The 18,428-nt window shown below is 20.5% G+C and overlaps 3 protein-coding genes across 3 annotated transcripts; 2 read left to right on the top strand and 1 right to left on the bottom strand.

Annotated features, from left to right (window-relative positions):
* The first annotated feature begins 1,543 nt into the window (after positions 1 to 1,543).
* LOC127287234 (uncharacterized) lies at positions 1,544 to 4,196 on the top strand. Its single transcript, XM_051314061.1, has 3 exons — positions 1,544 to 1,631; positions 2,889 to 3,050; positions 3,788 to 4,196. Exons 1-3 carry the CDS (start codon positions 1,577 to 1,579, stop codon positions 3,988 to 3,990), a joined length of 420 nt encoding a protein of 139 aa, XP_051170018.1. The 5' UTR covers positions 1,544 to 1,576; the 3' UTR covers positions 3,991 to 4,196.
* Positions 4,197 to 8,437: 4,241 nt separating this feature from the next.
* On the top strand, positions 8,438 to 16,461 carry LOC127287231 (uncharacterized). The gene is made up of 3 exons (XM_051314058.1): positions 8,438 to 8,774; positions 11,618 to 11,785; positions 14,526 to 16,461. Exons 1-3 carry the CDS (start codon positions 8,711 to 8,713, stop codon positions 14,765 to 14,767), a joined length of 474 nt encoding a protein of 157 aa, XP_051170015.1. The 5' UTR covers positions 8,438 to 8,710; the 3' UTR covers positions 14,768 to 16,461.
* Positions 14,864 to 17,924, bottom strand: LOC127287232 (protein cornichon homolog 4). Its single transcript, XM_051314059.1, has 4 exons — positions 17,636 to 17,924; positions 16,926 to 16,994; positions 16,558 to 16,811; positions 14,864 to 16,460 (listed from the first exon to the last, which is right to left on the bottom strand). Exons 1-4 carry the CDS (start codon positions 17,714 to 17,716, stop codon positions 16,394 to 16,396), a joined length of 471 nt encoding a protein of 156 aa, XP_051170016.1. The 5' UTR covers positions 17,717 to 17,924; the 3' UTR covers positions 14,864 to 16,393.
* Positions 17,925 to 18,428: the final 504 nt, after the last annotated feature.

Raw genomic sequence — 18,428 nt, 5'->3', positions numbered from 1 at the left:
TGTAATTATAAAAAATAAAATTTTTCACGTGCAAAAATTAAAATACTATAAAATTAAAATTATAAAAATTTAATTATAGAAATTAATTAATTTTGTATAGTTATCAGTAAAATACAAAATTAATTAATTTCTGTAATTAAATTTTTATAATTTTAATTTTATAATATTTTAATTTTTGTACGTGAAAAATTTTATTTTCAATAATTACATTTTCATAATTATAAAATTGTAATGATTTCATTACAGAGTCTCTAATAATTATATTTTTATAATTATTTAAAAAAAAAATTTTATAATGAATTTCTTATAAAAAATTACCTATAATCGCGAAAATATTATACAAAAAACATTATACTGAAAACATTTCAGCTTTAACATTATTTTCTTATAAGGAATTTTCATAAGGGAAATATTTATTTGAATCAAATAAACTTTTTTTTCATTGTAATTTTTCACAAAAAGCGTATATGAAACTTTGGAAAAAAGTTTAAATATAAAAATAAGATTATAAATAAAAGAGGAAATAAAATAATAAATAATAATTTAATAAAAATTAAGTATTAATTATTAAAATAAAATTAACACGCTCTGAAAAAAGGACAAAACAAGCAAAATTTATAGGTTATGTTTATGTATAATTTTATCAAAGCCATCATAAACATAACCTATAATTTTTTCTTTCCTTTTTTTTTTGCGTGTTTTGTTTGTGAAAATAAAATTATAATTTTTCAATAATACTAAAAACAATCAAATGATAATTATTAATAAGAAAAAATTTATAAAATTAAAAATATATATATTTATCAAATATAAAATAATTTATTGAAAATACTATACCAATGGTAATGTAGAAATTTTGCAGACTGCGAGTATTTTTTATCAGTGGCGGTACAGTGCGGATGAAATTATAATTATATTAAAACCGCGTTGGACAAGAAGTGAATATATATTTAAAAAAAATAATAATTAATGAAAATAACTGGAAATTTTGAAAAAAATTTTGAATTTTTTAAATATTTATTCGCCATAAAAGATTCGAGCACTTTCGAAATTATTATGAAAAAAAGTAATTAAGTAATTTAACAAGTTAAATTAAAAAAATATATATAAAAGTAATAAAAATATGAAAACTAGTAAAAATAAAGAAATATAAAATAAATAATAAAAACATAAAAAATAGTAAAAATATAAAAACTAGTAAAAATAAAAAAATGGTAAAAAGTATTTTTAAAAATTAGAAAAAAATTTGTTTCGTCCAAAAATACAATAATAAATGTAATAATAACAATAGTAATAATAATAATAGTAATAATAATAATAATAATTGATTAATTATTAATTTATCAATAATTAGTGTTAAATAATATAAAAAAAATCATAATTTATAAAAAGAATTTATTTATTTATTTATTAATAAAAAAAATAGTTTTTTTTTTAATCTAAAATATAATAGGTAAGTATTATCTCTTTATTTCTACCTTCTGTAAAATTAAATTGGTCCTTTATGACTTTAGAGATAAGGTATCTCATCGTCACTTTGCAACTCAACGAAAGAATAATTAAAATCAGAAGCAAAATGTCTTATTATCAAAGTGGTCTACTATTTTTATTGTTAACTTTATCAAATTTCGGCAAGTAGAACTATTTTATTTTATTTAATAAAAATTATTTTTTCTCTTCACAATTTACAATAACATAAAAATTCCAAAAACAATTCATTTTACAATTCCAAGTAAACATAACGACGTCATTCATTAAAAAAAAAAAAATTGTAAATAGTTATTGCAGTAGAAATTTATACATTAATTTAAATTATTTATTTATTTAAATAATAAATTATAAGAAATTTATTATTTTTATTAATTATTGATTTATTATTTATAATTTGTTAAATAAAAAAATAATTTACTAGTTTTTTCTCATTTATAAAATTATTATTTTTGGTCAAATACAAAATAGGTACCTAATTATTTTTAATTTATTTAATTTTTTTTTAATTATTTATTTAATTTTTTTAAAATTATTTATAAATTAATTTAATAATTTTTATTTTTATTAAATATTAATTAATATTATAAAAAATAGCGTAAATAAGAGATTATAGAAATCTAAAAGTGAAAAATCAATTGCTTAGAAAAAATCGATTTTTTTCACAATAAGTGATTCATGTTAGTTTGGTACATTAACATTAATCAATAAAAACTTAAAGAGTAATTGTTTCCTTTTGACTCACACTGCAGAAGAATTATTTACAAATGAATCAGTATTTTCTGGTTTTATTCCACTTTTTTTTTTTAAATATTGTTTTTTTTTTTTAATTTCAAACGCATCTTTCTCTTATATTGTGAAATTTTGAAAAATATTTTTATATTTTAACACCTCTATATGAAAAATATTATTTAGATGACCATTAATTATATAATTAAATTTCTTCTCATTGTCAGATCTATTTAGAGGAAATGTCTTATTTAAATTATATTCTCTGTAATTTTCGCTATATATATATACTTTATACACATTTAGATGACAGTTACTCATCTTTTATGAACACTGAAAAAAAAATTTTTTTATTTGATTCAAATATATAATTAGTTACTTTTCTATTATCAAATAAATATTTATACTTGAAGCAAATAATTTTTATTTCAATTTATAATTTTAATTTATTTGAATCAATAATTTTTGCATTTCAAATAAGTAAAATTTAATTGCAAAAAAAAAAATTTAATTTAATTGAAAAAAATTATTTTGTTCAAGTAAATATTTATTTGATAACAGTAAAGTAAAGGATTATTTAAATCAAGTAAATTTTTTTTTTTAGTCAAAATAATAATAATAATATGCGATAATTATAATAAAAAAAAATTATTGACGTGATTTTTCGACAGAAATTGTTCATAATGAAGATAATTTATGGTGTTATGAATGTAACACAAATTTGAAGAAAGAAAGAACACAAGAATGCAATGATCCTTATGCAGGACGATCAGAAAATTTAGTTCAATGTCCTCAAAATGGATCTCAACAATGTCTCAAAAGTATAATATCATGTAAGTTACATTATTTCTTTTTTTTTTTGTCCCCATTGTGCATACATGGAACAATAAATCGTTTAATGTTTGAGAACGTGGGTAAATATTAGAAATGTGTGTATTCCTATAACTACTGAAATAATTATCTACGAATCTCTAACTTTTATCTCATATAATAAACATTTTTCATAGTATTAGAAAAAAAAAAATAAGAAACTGTTAAATATAATTCGGATAATTATATAATTTTATAATTTATTTGAAATAAGTAAAATTTTTATTTAAATCAAATAAAATTTATTTGAAACAAATAAAATTTATGTAAAATAATTTATGTAATATTTATTTATATAAATTTTATTTTATTTACAAATAACATTTTTATTTTTAAACAAATAAAATTTTATTTAATGGAAATAAAATTTTTATTAAAATCAAATGAAAATTTATTTGGCACTTCGATAAAAAAAAAAAAATGATGTGTTTGTATTTGTAATTTTTCTATACATATATAGTGCAATTAAATAATTGAATAAAGGTCAGAGTCCCTCCTTGATATAAATTTAAAGCAACGTAATTTCAAAACCTTTAATGAAATTTTAACTACCATTAAAAATGTTCCTGTAATTCAACAATTATATAAAACTAATTAATTATATTTTTATATCAATTTATTAATTGTAACAAATTATTAATTATTAATTTTATTGATAATATATTTTAAAGTAAAATTAAAAAAAAAAAATTCTTTCTAGACAAATCAAGACATACAACCGTAAGAGGATGTGTTTCGTCAAATACAATTGATACCTATTGTAATTTTAAAGATTTCTATCCAGACGCCAAAATTGAATGTTTTTTTTGCTCCAGCTATGGTTGTAATTCATCAATGTGCGTTAATTTTAATATTTTTATTATTTTAACAACAATTTTTATTGTATACTTCAAAAATTTCTAATGCACTGAAAAAAAAATTTATTTGATTCAAATAATCGTTTACTTGATCGATTATTAATATTATTATTATTATTTATTAATTAAGCTTCAGCCTTTCGGCCCAGAAGTGGACTTGGTTTAATACAAAATTAAAAAAATAAAAAAAATTTTAAAAATGATCGATTATTAATATTATTATTAAATAAATATTTATTTGTAACGCACAAATATTTTTTATACCATTTTTTTGTATTAACCCAATTTTTTTGGTTATTTTAAACAAAATTTGTTTGATTCAAATAAATATTTATTTGATTTAAATAAACGTTTATTTTAATATTACTTAATAAAAATAACATTTAATAAATTTTGTCGAACAAAGAAAGAAATTGATTGAGCCAAATAAACTTTTGGTTGATTCAAACAAATTTTTTCTGAGTGTAAAGATATAGGGACCTTTGGAAGCAAACAAATTGTAGGTTATGTAATATTAATTCCTAATTCTAATTTATTTTTATAAAAAATATAAAAAAATGAATTTTTTATTTTTGTAACGATTTTTGATTATGAATATATAATAATAATAAATATAATTATTGTTAAATAAGAATGGTGCCTTTTATACGAGGGGCTGTTCACTCTCAAATACCCGATTTGTAATGTAGAGAATATACTAGGTATCTTCCGAATATTCATCAATTAACATAAGAAAATATAAATTTCTTGATTCTGAATAAATTGTATTTTAAGTGGAGATTACCGGCGATTACTGAAAAGGACGTTCGAATTTGTCGAATACTATGCGAATCCAACAAATCTCGTCGATTACAGTAAAATCCTAAGTCATGCAGTAAGAATTGTTGCGAGTCACGAATGGTTACGGAGAAATACGAGCGAATTCGGCGGCAGCCGATTATTATTATTATTATTATTATTATTATTATTATTATTATTATTATCTAGTCTGCAACACGAAGCAGCGCAAAGAAGGAATTTGTGAAAATACTGTGAATATCAACGAGTCCGTGCGATTCCATTCGAATCCGAAGCCGAATACGTACGAGTCCTAAAAATCTTTAATGAATTCTCCAATATTGTTCAATTGGATTTTCAGTGAACAGCCCCTCGCTTTTATATATAAAAGACCATGACCGGAAAAGCCTGTTGACTTTGAATCTAGAAATTAAAGACCTTATATATATATGTATGTATAAAGAAATGAAAGAGACAATATATACTTAAGGGCTTGTCGCAGTAATAGGAACATAGAGTAAATTCAGGCAAAGAGAGGGCGGGTTAATAATGTTCAAGTCAATTTCGCAATCCATCGTTGGGTTAAGTGTTCTCGTGATCCCAACCGCTTAGCCATCTTCATTAATAACTTTGAAGGCGTCGCATCATCTTCGTCCCAAAAATAATAATAATAATAATAATAATAATAATTTAAATCTACTAATACACAATTTATATATATATGTATTACTAATACACCAATTAATTTTATTCAGCCAAAACTTGTTAAAATTTAAATATATTTTTTTTGCTTTCGTTTTATTTTAATAATTTTTATTTTCACTGAGAATCCGTTGAAATTCCAAATTCACCGAATTTCAAATTTGTCCGAATTTTTATTTATACGAATTTTTGCGACGCCGAATTTTCATTTATCCGAAATTATAATTGGTCGAAAAACAAAGGAACAGAAAGATTTCGGAGTAAATTTTGAAAATTGACCAATTCGAAATTATCATATAAATCGTGATTGGTCAATTTTCAAATATTGCGCCGAAATTTTTCTGTCAATTGTTTATTCGGTCATTTGTAATTTCGGACAAATTAAAATTCAGCGTATTAAAAATTCGTACAAATAAAAATTCGGACAAATTAAAATTCGGCGTATTAAAAATTCGGACAAATTAAAACTCGGCGTATTAAAAATTCGTACAAATAAAAATTCGGACAAATTAAAATTCAGCGTGTTAAAAATTCGTACAAATAAAAATTCGGCGTATTAAAAATTCGGACAAATTAAAATTCGGCGTATTAAAAATTCGTACAAATAAAAATTCGGACAAATTAAAATTCGGCGTATTAAAAATTCGTACAAATTAAAATTCGGACAAAATAAAATTCGGCGTATTAAAAATTCGTACAAATAAATATTCGGCGAATTGGAATATTTTTATTTGATTCAAATATATTTAAATTTATTTTAAGAAAAGAAAGAAAAATTAAGCTGAGGTCTTCTAGACCCTAGAGTGATAAATAAAGGTTAAAAAATGAAATTTTCCATTGAAAAATAAATTTTAAAATAATAATAAATAAATTTCTTAGAAAAAAATATATTTAAATCTCACTTCCTATATATATATATATATATATATATACGAATGTTTATTCGGTTTCCCTTGAGGTGTGGGAAGGACAGGTCGAAAAATAATGCTAACTAAGATAATTAAACGACGACGAAGACAAACGTATACTAGCGTTAATAACAAGAACATGAATCGTGGAGTTAAATATGTATTACACTGTACGTACTATGAAGTTTCATTGACGATGATCTTGCTCATCTATACTTAAATCCCAGTGTCAAATTTCAACCTTTCTTGCATAACAATTAAATTATGTGGAGCGTCTATAATTACAAAAACTTCATATATAAATGAATTTTTTATTTTAACGAAACGAAGAAAAAAAATAAAGCAAAAAAAATAATATTAAAAAAAAAAAAATAAATAAAAAAAAAACAAAAAATAAAAAAATTTAATACAATAGGTATGTTATAATAGAGAATTAAGCTCCGCGGTTATGGAAACGAAGGTTACTCACTTTCTCTATTAGGAATTGAATCCTCCAATAAAAAAAGAAAAACAAAGTATAGACAATTATTTAATCAATTACATAAAAAAAAACTATAATAAAATAATTTTATTATATTTTTAAATTAGACATAATTTTAGAAAATAGAATTTTTATATTTTATAATCTTTTATTGAATTCCATGACGAATTTTTTTTTCTCTATAATTAACTGAATTTTTATTTAGCCGATTTTTTTAAACTAAATTTACATTTAACAGAATTTTCATTAAATTTTTTTTTAATTTAACTCTTATTTATAATTATTTAATATTTATCCGAAATTTAATTTCACAGAATTTTTATTTAGCCGAATTTTTTATTTAACCAAATTTACATTAAACAGAATTTTCATTAAACTTTTTTTTAATTTAACTGACATTGACAATTGAATAATTTGCCGAAATTTCATTTCACACACTTTTTATTTATCCGAATTTTTTATTTAACCAAATTTCTATAAAAAAATTCGGCTAAATATAAAATAATTAATAGATAATAATATTATCAGTTAAATAATAAATATTTTAAATTAAAATTCTGTTTAGTAAAAATTCGGCTAATTAAAAATTCTGCTGAGTAAAAATTTGGCTAAATAATAATTGTGCGTAATAAAAAATCGGCTAAATATGTAATAATTAATTGATAATAATATTATATTATAAAGTAAATGATAAAAAAAATTTAGCTAAATAAAAATTTTCTTTAATGAAAATTCGGGTGAATAAAAATTGTGTGAAATGAAAATTCGGCTAAATATGAAATTATTAACAGATAATAAATTATCAATGTCACTTTGTGAAATAAAAATTCGGCTAAATATGAAGTAACTAAAAGATAATAATATTATCAGTTAAATAATAAATATTTTAAATTAAAATTATGTTTAGTAAAAATTCGGCTAATTAAAAATTCTGCTGAGTAAAAATTTGGCTAAATAAAAATTGTGTATAATAAAAATTCGGCTAAATATGTAATAATTAATTGATAATAATATTATAATTATTAAGTAAATTATAAAAAAAATGCAATTAAAATTCTGTTTAATAAAAATTTAGCTAAATAAAAATTTTGTTTAATGAAAATTCGGGCGAATAAAAATTGTTCGAAATGAAAATTCGTCTAAATATGAAATAATTATCAATACAAATTAAATAAAAAAAAATAGAATAAAAATGTCTCTTTTAAACAAAATATTTTGTAAAATAACTAAATAAATTAATTTTTGAATTAAATAATATTTGGAAAAAAAAATATTTCTGTTGTAAATACTGTTTTTTGTTTTGACACTTTTTTTTTGTTAAAAATAATTATAATCGCTAAAAAGAAATAGAAAATATTTAACTGATTTTGTATTATAAATATATATTTAAGATGAGAATCAATTATAAATATTTTCTAATGATAGGATGAGACATAATTCTGATGATTACGATAGTGACTGCATTCATCGTTCTAATGAAAGAAGTGAGTAACTCTCATCATCATCATCATCATCGTCGTGTTCCCCCCTTTTGATATTATTCCATCTTGGGGTCTCTCGGTTCCCTGCATCCTCTTTGCCTATGGCCCACCATATTTCCTTGAGGGTGGGGTTATTCGCGAAGCATGTAAGCCAACATGCATTATAACAACTTATCAGAAGGAAGCTGAATGTACAACTCGAAAGTATCGCGTTCTCTCCTCGTTTAGTTTATTTTCAACCATCGAACAAATATTGACTTTTGTCATTATTTCTTTTTCACGAAAAAAAAAAAATTAATTTTTTAATATAATTCTATGAACATTTTGTGCTTGTGACAATAGTGAATATCCCTTTGTGGATTTTTTTACATTGATATATATTTATTTATATATAAATTTCAAGACATTTTTTTCAAAATGGGATTAACCAGAATTAGTTGGACCATTGGTGTTGTTCTTTTAATTGCACTTGTTCAATGTGGTAATTACAATTTTTATTTTATTTTTGATAGGAATAAAAAAACTTTTTTTTTAAGATTTTTGGTTTAATTATAGATTATTATTTTAAAAATTAATAATTAATTTATATAAACGGATTTAAAATAGAAAAAAATCATTATAAATATTGCTTTTTTTTATACATTGAAAAAGAAAATTTATATTTGATTCGAATAATCGACTATTATCAAATAAATATTTACTTAAAACGCAAATAAATATTTTCTTGAACCAAATAAATATTTACTTGAAACAAATAATTTTTTATTGAATTAAATAAATTTTATTTGAACCAATAATTTCTGTATTTGAATTAAATACTATCTTAAAATTTATTTGGTTCAAGTAAATATAATTATTTGATAATAGTCGATAATTTTAATCAAATAAATTTTTCTTTTCAGTGTTCCACAATTCTTTTTTCATAGATCAATGGAAATATTGATTCTATATAAAAGAATTAAACAAATAATTTTGTAATGATAATCGAAAAAAAAATAATAATAATAATTTCTATTTTCATTTTTCTTGAAGAATTATAAGAATATTACTAAAAAATTTCGTAAATTCTCATAAATTCAAAATTGTAAAATTAAATTTTCCATAATAAAGAAGAATACATTATAATAAATTTTTAATATTATTAATCTCAACTAAATTAGAATAAATTTAATTTATTTTTCTTTTATTAAAAAAAATCATTGTGTATTCATTAGGATTTTATTTGAATAAATAATTGCTGCGCAATTTCAGTTATTGAAAATCAATAATTTTTTTTTAATAATTTTCTATTGAAAATATGCATAAGGTGGATTTTATTGCATTAGTTGAATAAATAAATTGCACAATAAATTACGTTATTATGCATTATATTGACAAGATTATATTAAAAAATTAAGTAATTTTAATTTTAATTTTTTTTTTCGAACTGAGTTTTACTATTCGATTAAGTTCGAAAAAATAATATATCATAGAATCTGAATAAATAATTGCAAAAAAAAAATTATAAATAAACTTTGTATATATATAAATGAGAGTCAAGTTCAGTTTTGTTTAACTTGCCAGCGAGTTTGTTAATCCTTATGGTATTTTCCCGCGTAGTATATAGATATTTCGCAATATTAGCTTTCTCTCGTCGAATAGTTTAAAGGTGATTTGATTCCAGGTATAAAAAACTTGTTATAGCGTTCAGATAAAAGAAACAATATATACCTATAAAATTTTCTATGTCTTTTTAACAAACATATTTTTTTATTGCTATTTAATTTAATATAATTAAAATTAAATTAAAAAATTTTGAAATTGTATTAATTTAATTATATTAAATTATTCAATTTTATAATTTATTTAATTTTATTAATTTTTTCCTACTTGTAAAAGAAATAAATTTTATTTAATTGTATTAAAAATTATTAATTTTTTTTTAATTATTTCTCAATAAATCGAATTATTTTAGTTTAATATTGTCAATTATAATTTATTTATAATAAATATTATTATAATTCACTTTAATAATATTCGAATATTTTTTTCACATTACAAATAATACGATATTCAATCTAGTGGTTTTTTTTTTAATTTTTGTGTTATTTCCTAGAAATATAGTTGCATAACCACATGCGATGTGGTTTATTGAGAATAGAAAATTTTCACACAATTAGTAATTCTATTTTTCTTTTTCAAGTATTTACTATTGTTCGCGTTATTATATTTCGTTGATCGACTTCCGGGATTTTTTTTTTTTTTTTTTGAAAGTTATTAAAAAAATTAATATTATTTTTCAAGAAAACTTCTCTCCAATATAATATAATTGAGAGGAAACAATTTTTATATTGTCAAGAAATTTTTTTTTCCTGTTTGACAAAATAATATGAAAAAAATTTATATATATATATATATAATCGGTATTTTTATTAGAACGATATGATCGTTACGTAATATTTAATTACTTAGTTTATATTCGTAAACTCGATATTTCCATATGGTTCGTAAATTATTTGTTTCCTTGAATGCTTCTCTCAATATAATAATACAATTTGAAAATCTTCTCGCATCATAATATCGTAATTTAGTTTCTATCAGCGTGAAATTAAATTTTTGTGCGTAAAATTTTTAAATTTTCACGATAATAAATTTTTTTTCCACAAATAACAACTTTACTTATACAATATATAACTTCTTTACTTTTCATTTATAAAATATATTTATATTTTCTTAAATATTGTATTATATATTATTATTATTATTATTATTATTATTATTATTATTATTATTATTAATTATACATTATTTTATATTATTATTACTATTGTTGAACTAAATCGGTGAATGAATGTAATTAATTACTTAAATATTTTATTTTCTTGCAATAATTTTTATTTTTACCATTTTTTTTTTTTTTGTCAAATATTAGTCATTCTTCATCATTTTTTATAAATACATACATGAATGAATGATAATTCGAAAAAAGAACATTTAAGTAATGAATCACAATGTTCTATTCAATGTCAACAGTAGATTTTAACGAACACATTTTTAATGTAAATTACTACTGTTACAGCAGCACGATATATGTTACATGATGTCAGAAGAAAAAATGGCATCATATATATGCGTCGTTCAACAGAATTTTTTTTTTTTTTTTTTTTATCGCGTCTCGTTATTCACAATAATCAATGTCAAGTGTAATAATTTAGTCATCGACGTGAAAATTTTTTAATAATAATTATTAGGCCTTAGAGAATTATTTAAATTTTGTAATCAAATTTTATTTTTGATTTTGTTATTTGAGATAAATAATAAATTAAAATTTTCTTTTTTTTGTAGCAAACGCCCTTAAATGTTGGCAATGCACGTCAAATTTAAGTCCAGCTTGTGGTGATCCCATGAATAATACCGAACACCATGGTACATTCCACATTCAAGATTGTGATTCAACATCGCAGCATCCCTATTCCTATGGAAGACACGTGTGTCGCAAAGTTGTCAGAAGAGGTAATTGTCAAATTTTATTTATAATTTACTTAATTTATTTAATTATCAAATTATAATTTATTATTATTGCATAATTAAATAAATAAATAATAAAATAAAAATTAAATAAAGCCCACATAATAAAATAAAAATAATAAATATTTTTTAAAAAATAAATTTTTTTTCAGTGTAGAAAAATAATAAAAAAAGTAACGTTTTCTAACATATAAGGGGAAAAATAATCCATTTCAATTTGACAGGTTTTTTTTATCAATTTTGAAAATCAAATCATTTCTTTTGTGTCAACTAAACAGCCCACTGTTATTAAAAAAAATCATGTCAAGGGAATTTCCTATATAGAAGGTTTTTATCATTTACGCGACAATTGCCATAGTGATTAATTTATTTTTTCTTACAGCATCCAATTTTCACAAATCCGTGTATTTAATTTTTTTATTCCTTTTTTGTTATTTACAAATTTTATAGTTTTATAATTTTTTTTTTTATTATAATTTATTATTTTATAATAATTAATTTATTATTTAATATTATTTTATTTAATATTCATTATTAGTTTATTATTTAATATTATAAAAAAGTGATTCCTTCGGCTTCTTTGAAAATAAGATAAAATAAAATCACGTAAAAACCTTGACATACACTTCTATATTGATATATGGAAATTATTTTCGTAAACGTGACTTTTTAGAAAATATAAAAAAAAAAAGTTTACAAAAATCACGTAAAATATGATATAGATAGTTTATTTCAATGATGATACAAAAAAAATCTCTTTTTATAAAAAAAAAGTAAAGGCATTGCAAAATTGAAGTTGAAAAAAAAAATCTTCAAGGCTCGATTTATATAAATCGTATAAATATGTGTATATATAATATATAGTGATGTATTCTATAAAAGGTCACAGAACTTTAATTGCTTTCATGCTGTTTACGTTTTTCTGGCATTATAAGGCTTCTTACCTTTTTATACATACATCTTGATCTACTTAAAAGATTTCTTAAACTCAATGCGGCTTAGTTTCTATTTTTAGTTTACTTTTTTCAAAATAATTCGTTTTTAGTTTATAATATATATATATATAATTTTCTTTTTTATATGCATATTTATTTTTAAATATTTACACTGAAAGAAAATACAATAAAAAATTTTCAAAAATTTTCAATAATAATATTTTTAAAAAATTTAATCAATAAAAAAATATTAATAAAATTTCATTCATAATTAATAAAAAAAAAAAATATTAATATTAAAATCGGTGAAAAATTTTCCCACGAAGTACTAATAAAAAAAATATTAATAAAAATTAATTAATTAATAATCAATAAAAAAAAAAAAATTAATCATTAATTAATAAAAAAAAATACTAATATTAAAATTGGCAAAAAATTAGAAAAAGTAAAATTTTGTTTTTTAATTTTCAAAATTTTTTTTCCGGGACTTCTAGTTAATATTGTCCTTCGCAGATGAGTGAGGAAATAAAATGCGAACACGACAAAATGAAACTAAACTGATGTCGTGTCACTAATAAAATCGTTGAATAACTATTTCCCTATGACTTGTTTTGTGTGCTTTGGATCAGGAATCAGACATGGTCACGGGGTGCGGCTGACCTTGCTGCACATCTAATTATTACAATTGCGAAGTTGACCAAGTTATGAGTCATAAATATAGTACAAATAACGTGTAAGAGCAAAAAAAAAAAATTTTTTTTCTTCTTTTTCTTGTATTCCTTTCAATTCCACTAAAAAGACAGTATAAGATGAATATAACAAGTGTAACACTGAGTTGCATTCAGGAAATGATATACATGACAACTTGTGAAGATGGTGAAGCTTAAATTATAAGATTGTAACTCATAACTCAAATATACGTCATCCTTCTGTAAATTATTTCTCAACACACACACACAATATAGATTCATTACCTCCTACGCATTCTTTATAGGCAAAAATTAATGTTTGTCGAGAACTCAATTTAAGAAAAATAACACACAACATAATTCGAAAATAGAAGAGGAATTAAAATTTTAATTATTGATATAAATTTAAAAAAATAATAATGGGGCGAAATTCTCCCAAAGAAAAAAGTATTTTTGATACTGGGGAATTAAAACTGTAATTTTCGATACTAGGGAGTAAAATATTTTTTTTTTAAACCTAGGAAGAAAAGAAATACTTTTTTCAAATACTCGGAAGTAAAATAGTTAAAAGAAAATTAATCCTTGAAATTGTGGAAATATATTTTCTTCAATGTAATAATAAAAAAAAAATTATTACCTCCTCAACCTTAACATTAGTTTCATATTCACTTCAAATTACGTAATATTTACTTGGTTTACAATTTTAATTCTATAGTAGCGAGTAACAAAGAACAAATTTTTTTTTATATACACACAAACAGTTATGGTGCAATAAATATAAATTAGTTTAAAAAGACATAAAATAAAAATAATAATACTAAAAATCAAAATAAAAAATAATTAAAAGAAAAATACAAAAAAAATAAAAATTATAATAACAATAAAATAATAAATAAAAATAATGATAATAAAATACTAAAATAAAATAACAATAACAATTAAATAATAAATAAAATAATCATAATTGTTATAATTATTATTATTTATTATTTTATTGTTAATATTATAATAATAATTATAAAAATTATTACGTACAAAATTATTTCTTATTATAAGACAATAAATAATTAGAATTAAAATTTCATAATTTTTTTTTTTCAGTTCACGGACAACGGGAAATTATTCGCCAATGTGCGGAACCAACACCGGAAGAAAGGGACATCACCGATGGACCATGCAGTCAAATGGCACAACCCAGTTATGTAACAGTTGAATCGTGCCACATTTGCAGTACAGACTTTTGCAATTCAGCAACTTCAATTTCGGGCAAAAGTTTTGTTTTCGCCACTATTGGTGCTCTTTTCACTTGCTATCTTACAATGAAAAAAGTTTCACTTTTCTAAATTTCAATATTAAAAAAAAAAGGAAAAAAGCTTCGAAAAAATCGAAATAAAAAAACCACTGAGCCATTTTACTCTTTCTTTTTTTTTAAATTATTCGAAAATTTTTTACTTTCATTAGTTTTTACATATATGTAAATAAGAGAAAAAAAAATTTTTTTCACTCTTGCCCTCATATTTTTAAAAATAAACCACAAATTTTTTTTTTTGAGAAAATTTATAGAATTAGAATTATGTTTAATTGTAATTAAGATTAGGTTTTATTTAAAAAAAAAAGTTTATGACAAAATTTGTAATATTTTTTAGGAATATTTATTTAAAATCTGAATTGTAATTAAAAAAAAAAAAGAAAATTACTTTTTATATTAATCGAATAAACTATAATTTTATTATATAGAAATAAATTCATTTTAGAGATTCTTTTAAGAAAAAAATGTTTAGGGAATTTTTTTTTCAGTGCAATTACAAATTTTGTCACAAATTAATTTTCAAAGGTACTATAATACATTATTATTATATTATTATAAATATTATTTAAATCTAAATGTAGAACATCGAATCAAGAAAGGATAACACTACTGACCGAAGTAGTATTTTTTTAATACTAACGTTAAGATTTCGAAAATTATTTTTTTTTCCTTAATTTTATAAAAAATTGTCAATTTTCTAAAATTTGTATTTTTTTTTTGAAAGACATTTTCAATTCTTACTAATCATCTTCTACCTCTTAATTACTTTTGTAGATAAATTTCTTCAAGAATATATATATATTAATTATTGTAATTTTTTTTCGCTCAAACTAAATTCCTCTCCTATTTTCTTATCTGCGATTTTAGTGGAAAAAAGGGGGAAAATTGAATCTTATCAAGAATCCGTCCAATTTATGTGAAATTTTGTTTTCTTTTTTAGAATCAAGAATAGACTTAAGATGTGAATTTCGAAAAAAAAATTCGAAGATCATTTGTTATTAATTATCATTAAAAATTGCGCAAAAACTAATTTCTGCGATCGTTACCCTAAAATCCAAGATTTATAAATAAATTGTTTAAAAAAATATTTAAACGTATTTATTATGTATAGAATTTTGGATACGTTAAGTAATGAAATCTCAATAAACTATTAAAAGTTTATTCATTTACGTATTTTGGTTAATTTATTATTTTAATTATAATTTAAATTTAAAACTAATTTATAAAGATTAATTTGACTGATTTATTGTTATTTTTTAATTGCCAAAAAGGTTTAAAATACCAATAATACACAAAAATTGATCACAAAGTTTCAAATTTTTATATTTTACACAAGTATTTTTTTTAATATTATTTACAATAAAAATATTCTACTATTTAAATAAAAAAAAAAATTTTTTTTTGCAAAGAATGATTGTATTGAAATCTTAGAATTCTGCTTGTGCTCTTTATATTGATCGTTTAATTTTTGTTCATTCGGATAAATTATATCACATATTATAAAATAAGTGTTGTCACGTTAAATATTATTTAAACTAAGAAATAATTTACTTATTTCAAAAAAAAAAAAAAAATTTACAGAATATTCAAACCTTGGTGCATGTATCAAATTTTTTTTTTTGCACTTCGTGTGAAAATCGTAAAAATGAGCTTTTAAATCCTAAAATTCAATAACATCATCATCACCTCTGTTTAATGGATCTCCTTTTAACAATGTAACGATTAAACTGAAAAAAAATTATTAATTATTTTTATTTATTTTATAAATAGGTATAAAAATTTTGAAATTTTGAAACATTTAATTAAATATGGAATTTTACTTACCAATATAAATAAATAAAAAAGAATATTAAATAATATCCAAGGAAAATTAGACAATCTCGAGTATGTTTTTTTAATTGTCCACGATTATGAATTTCAGTTGGATCATAAACACCCATATTTCCCCTAGGCACATTAAAATATTCATAAAATAACCATGCAGTCATTGGTAAATTTAAGGCACTTATGCCCCATTGTCCAAAGATGACAAGAATTATAAATAATACAGTATGAGCTGCTAATTTTGGCGTAACCCACTGTAAACAAATTTTTACTTAATTATTCTATTAAATTATTTTTTTTTAATTTTTAATTAATTTTTTTATTCACAATAAATGAAAAAAAAAAATATTTATCGTAATTTTACTTACCGCATTCAGTCTTGAACAACATTGTTGTGCATTTAAGTAATCACATTCTAAATCCGATAGTACAATTAACTATTTTAGAAGAATTTCTCAAATTAAGGAAATGAATATTTTATATTATAAGATATTTATTTTTTATTAATAATTCTTTAAATTATACGCGAGAAAAATAAATATTTTTTTTTGAATTTTTCCCACCATTCGCGGAAATAAATTGCGAACGAGACTTTTTGTATATTATAATATATAATTATAAGTAATTAATTATAATATAATTTTTAATTATATTTTATTATATTATAAATATGAAGCAATTTTTCATTTTAAAAGAAAAACTTTCCTACGATAATCAGAAATTTTATTCGTGTTTGTATTTACAATTTAAATTACAAATTAACAGAAAATTTGTAATTAAAATTATATTTCAGGAATAAAAATGTGATTCAAGATTGTATGTCCAGAAAAAAAGAAAAACAAATCTAAATTAAAATAATTTTCCCTCTTTTTAGTTTTATAAATTAAAATTATTGGAAAAAAATTGAGAAAATTTTGAAATTTTCTGCCATTTTTAAATTAATTGGAACTAAAATAAAAAATTCCCTAGATTGTAAACAAAAATGAACCGCAAATGTAAATAATAACAGTAATTATAATTTACAATAAAAAAAAGAATATTAAATAACAATTTTAAATGTAAAATATAAAAAGGATACAAAATACACTAAAAGAAATAATACAGCCCCTGTATCAACAAGTGCAAATGCAAAAATCAAAGGTTCTGGTATCGAAGTCATTCTAAATGATTAATTAATAAAATTATTAAACTTTGTGAGTCAATTTAAATCAATTTAAAAACATTTTACACTTTTATACAGTTTAATGAAATTCTTTAAATTTTCTTTTTAATAAAGAATGAATAATTTCATTGCTAAAAGTGCACTTTTAATTAATGACACTTTGACACTTGTATATCTATTACAATTTTGAGCTATTACCAACTTTACAGGAGAAAATGTCACTAAAATCATTGTTACATTTTCTCGACATTAGAAGGCGCTTCTCGCTATTAGCGGGAAAATTTGATTTTTTAAAAAATATTTTTAAGAATAAATTTAATTTAAAAAGTATAATACAATGATTATATAATTTTTATAATAATAACATCGAAAATTAGTTAAAAAAAATATGTGAGCGCAAAAAACGAAATTAAGTTTTTACTTTCAATAAAAATAGATAATAATAATTATATATAATATATTTGAAATAAAATAAAATTTTATATTTGAAAATAATAAAATCTAATATTATAATAAAAATGGTAAATTAATTATTTTTTATTTTCTATAAAAATCTTTTTGAGCACAAAAAAATGATTCCATAATTTTTCTCATATTTTACATATAATTACCTTTTAATAACAAGAAATTATCAAGGTTCGTCACTTTTGGATTAATGTGAATTTAAATGGACAAAAGAATAAAGAATTGGAGGCAAGATGATAATCAC

This window comes from Leptopilina boulardi, unplaced genomic scaffold (genome assembly GCF_019393585.1).
Source record: "Leptopilina boulardi isolate dan_hultmark-lab unplaced genomic scaffold, ZJU_Lbou_2.1 LbouV2_368, whole genome shotgun sequence".
Classification (NCBI taxonomy): domain Eukaryota; kingdom Metazoa; phylum Arthropoda; class Insecta; order Hymenoptera; family Figitidae; genus Leptopilina; species Leptopilina boulardi.
Note: the sequence above shows the minus strand (reverse complement) of the source record. Positions and strands in the feature narration are given on the sequence as shown.

What these genes read in the sequence shown, in the direction of transcription:
- LOC127287234 (XM_051314061.1), top strand. Translation starts at nt 1,577, where the DNA reads ATGTCTTATTATCAAAGTGGTCTACTATTTTTATTGTTAACTTTATCA. An exon ending in GTTAACTTTATCAAATTTCG is followed by an intron (nt 1,632 to 2,888) that starts GCAAGTAGAACT and finishes ATTTTTCGACAG; the next exon opens with AAATTGTTCATAATGAAGAT. An exon ending in TCTCAAAAGTATAATATCAT is followed by an intron (nt 3,051 to 3,787) that starts GTAAGTTACATT and finishes AATTCTTTCTAG; the next exon opens with ACAAATCAAGACATACAACC.
- LOC127287231 (XM_051314058.1), top strand. Translation starts at nt 8,711, where the DNA reads ATGGGATTAACCAGAATTAGTTGGACCATTGGTGTTGTTCTTTTAATT. An exon ending in AATTGCACTTGTTCAATGTG is followed by an intron (nt 8,775 to 11,617) that starts GTAATTACAATT and finishes TTTTTTTTGTAG; the next exon opens with CAAACGCCCTTAAATGTTGG. An exon ending in TCGCAAAGTTGTCAGAAGAG is followed by an intron (nt 11,786 to 14,525) that starts GTAATTGTCAAA and finishes TTTTTTTTTCAG; the next exon opens with TTCACGGACAACGGGAAATT.
- LOC127287232 (XM_051314059.1), bottom strand. Translation starts at nt 17,716, where the DNA reads ATGACTTCGATACCAGAACCTTTGATTTTTGCATTTGCACTTGTTGAT. An exon ending in TATTTCTTTTAGTGTATTTT is followed by an intron (nt 16,995 to 17,635) that starts GTATCCTTTTTA and finishes CTTCTAAAATAG; the next exon opens with TTAATTGTACTATCGGATTT. An exon ending in GTTGTTCAAGACTGAATGCG is followed by an intron (nt 16,812 to 16,925) that starts GTAAGTAAAATT and finishes ATTTGTTTACAG; the next exon opens with TGGGTTACGCCAAAATTAGC.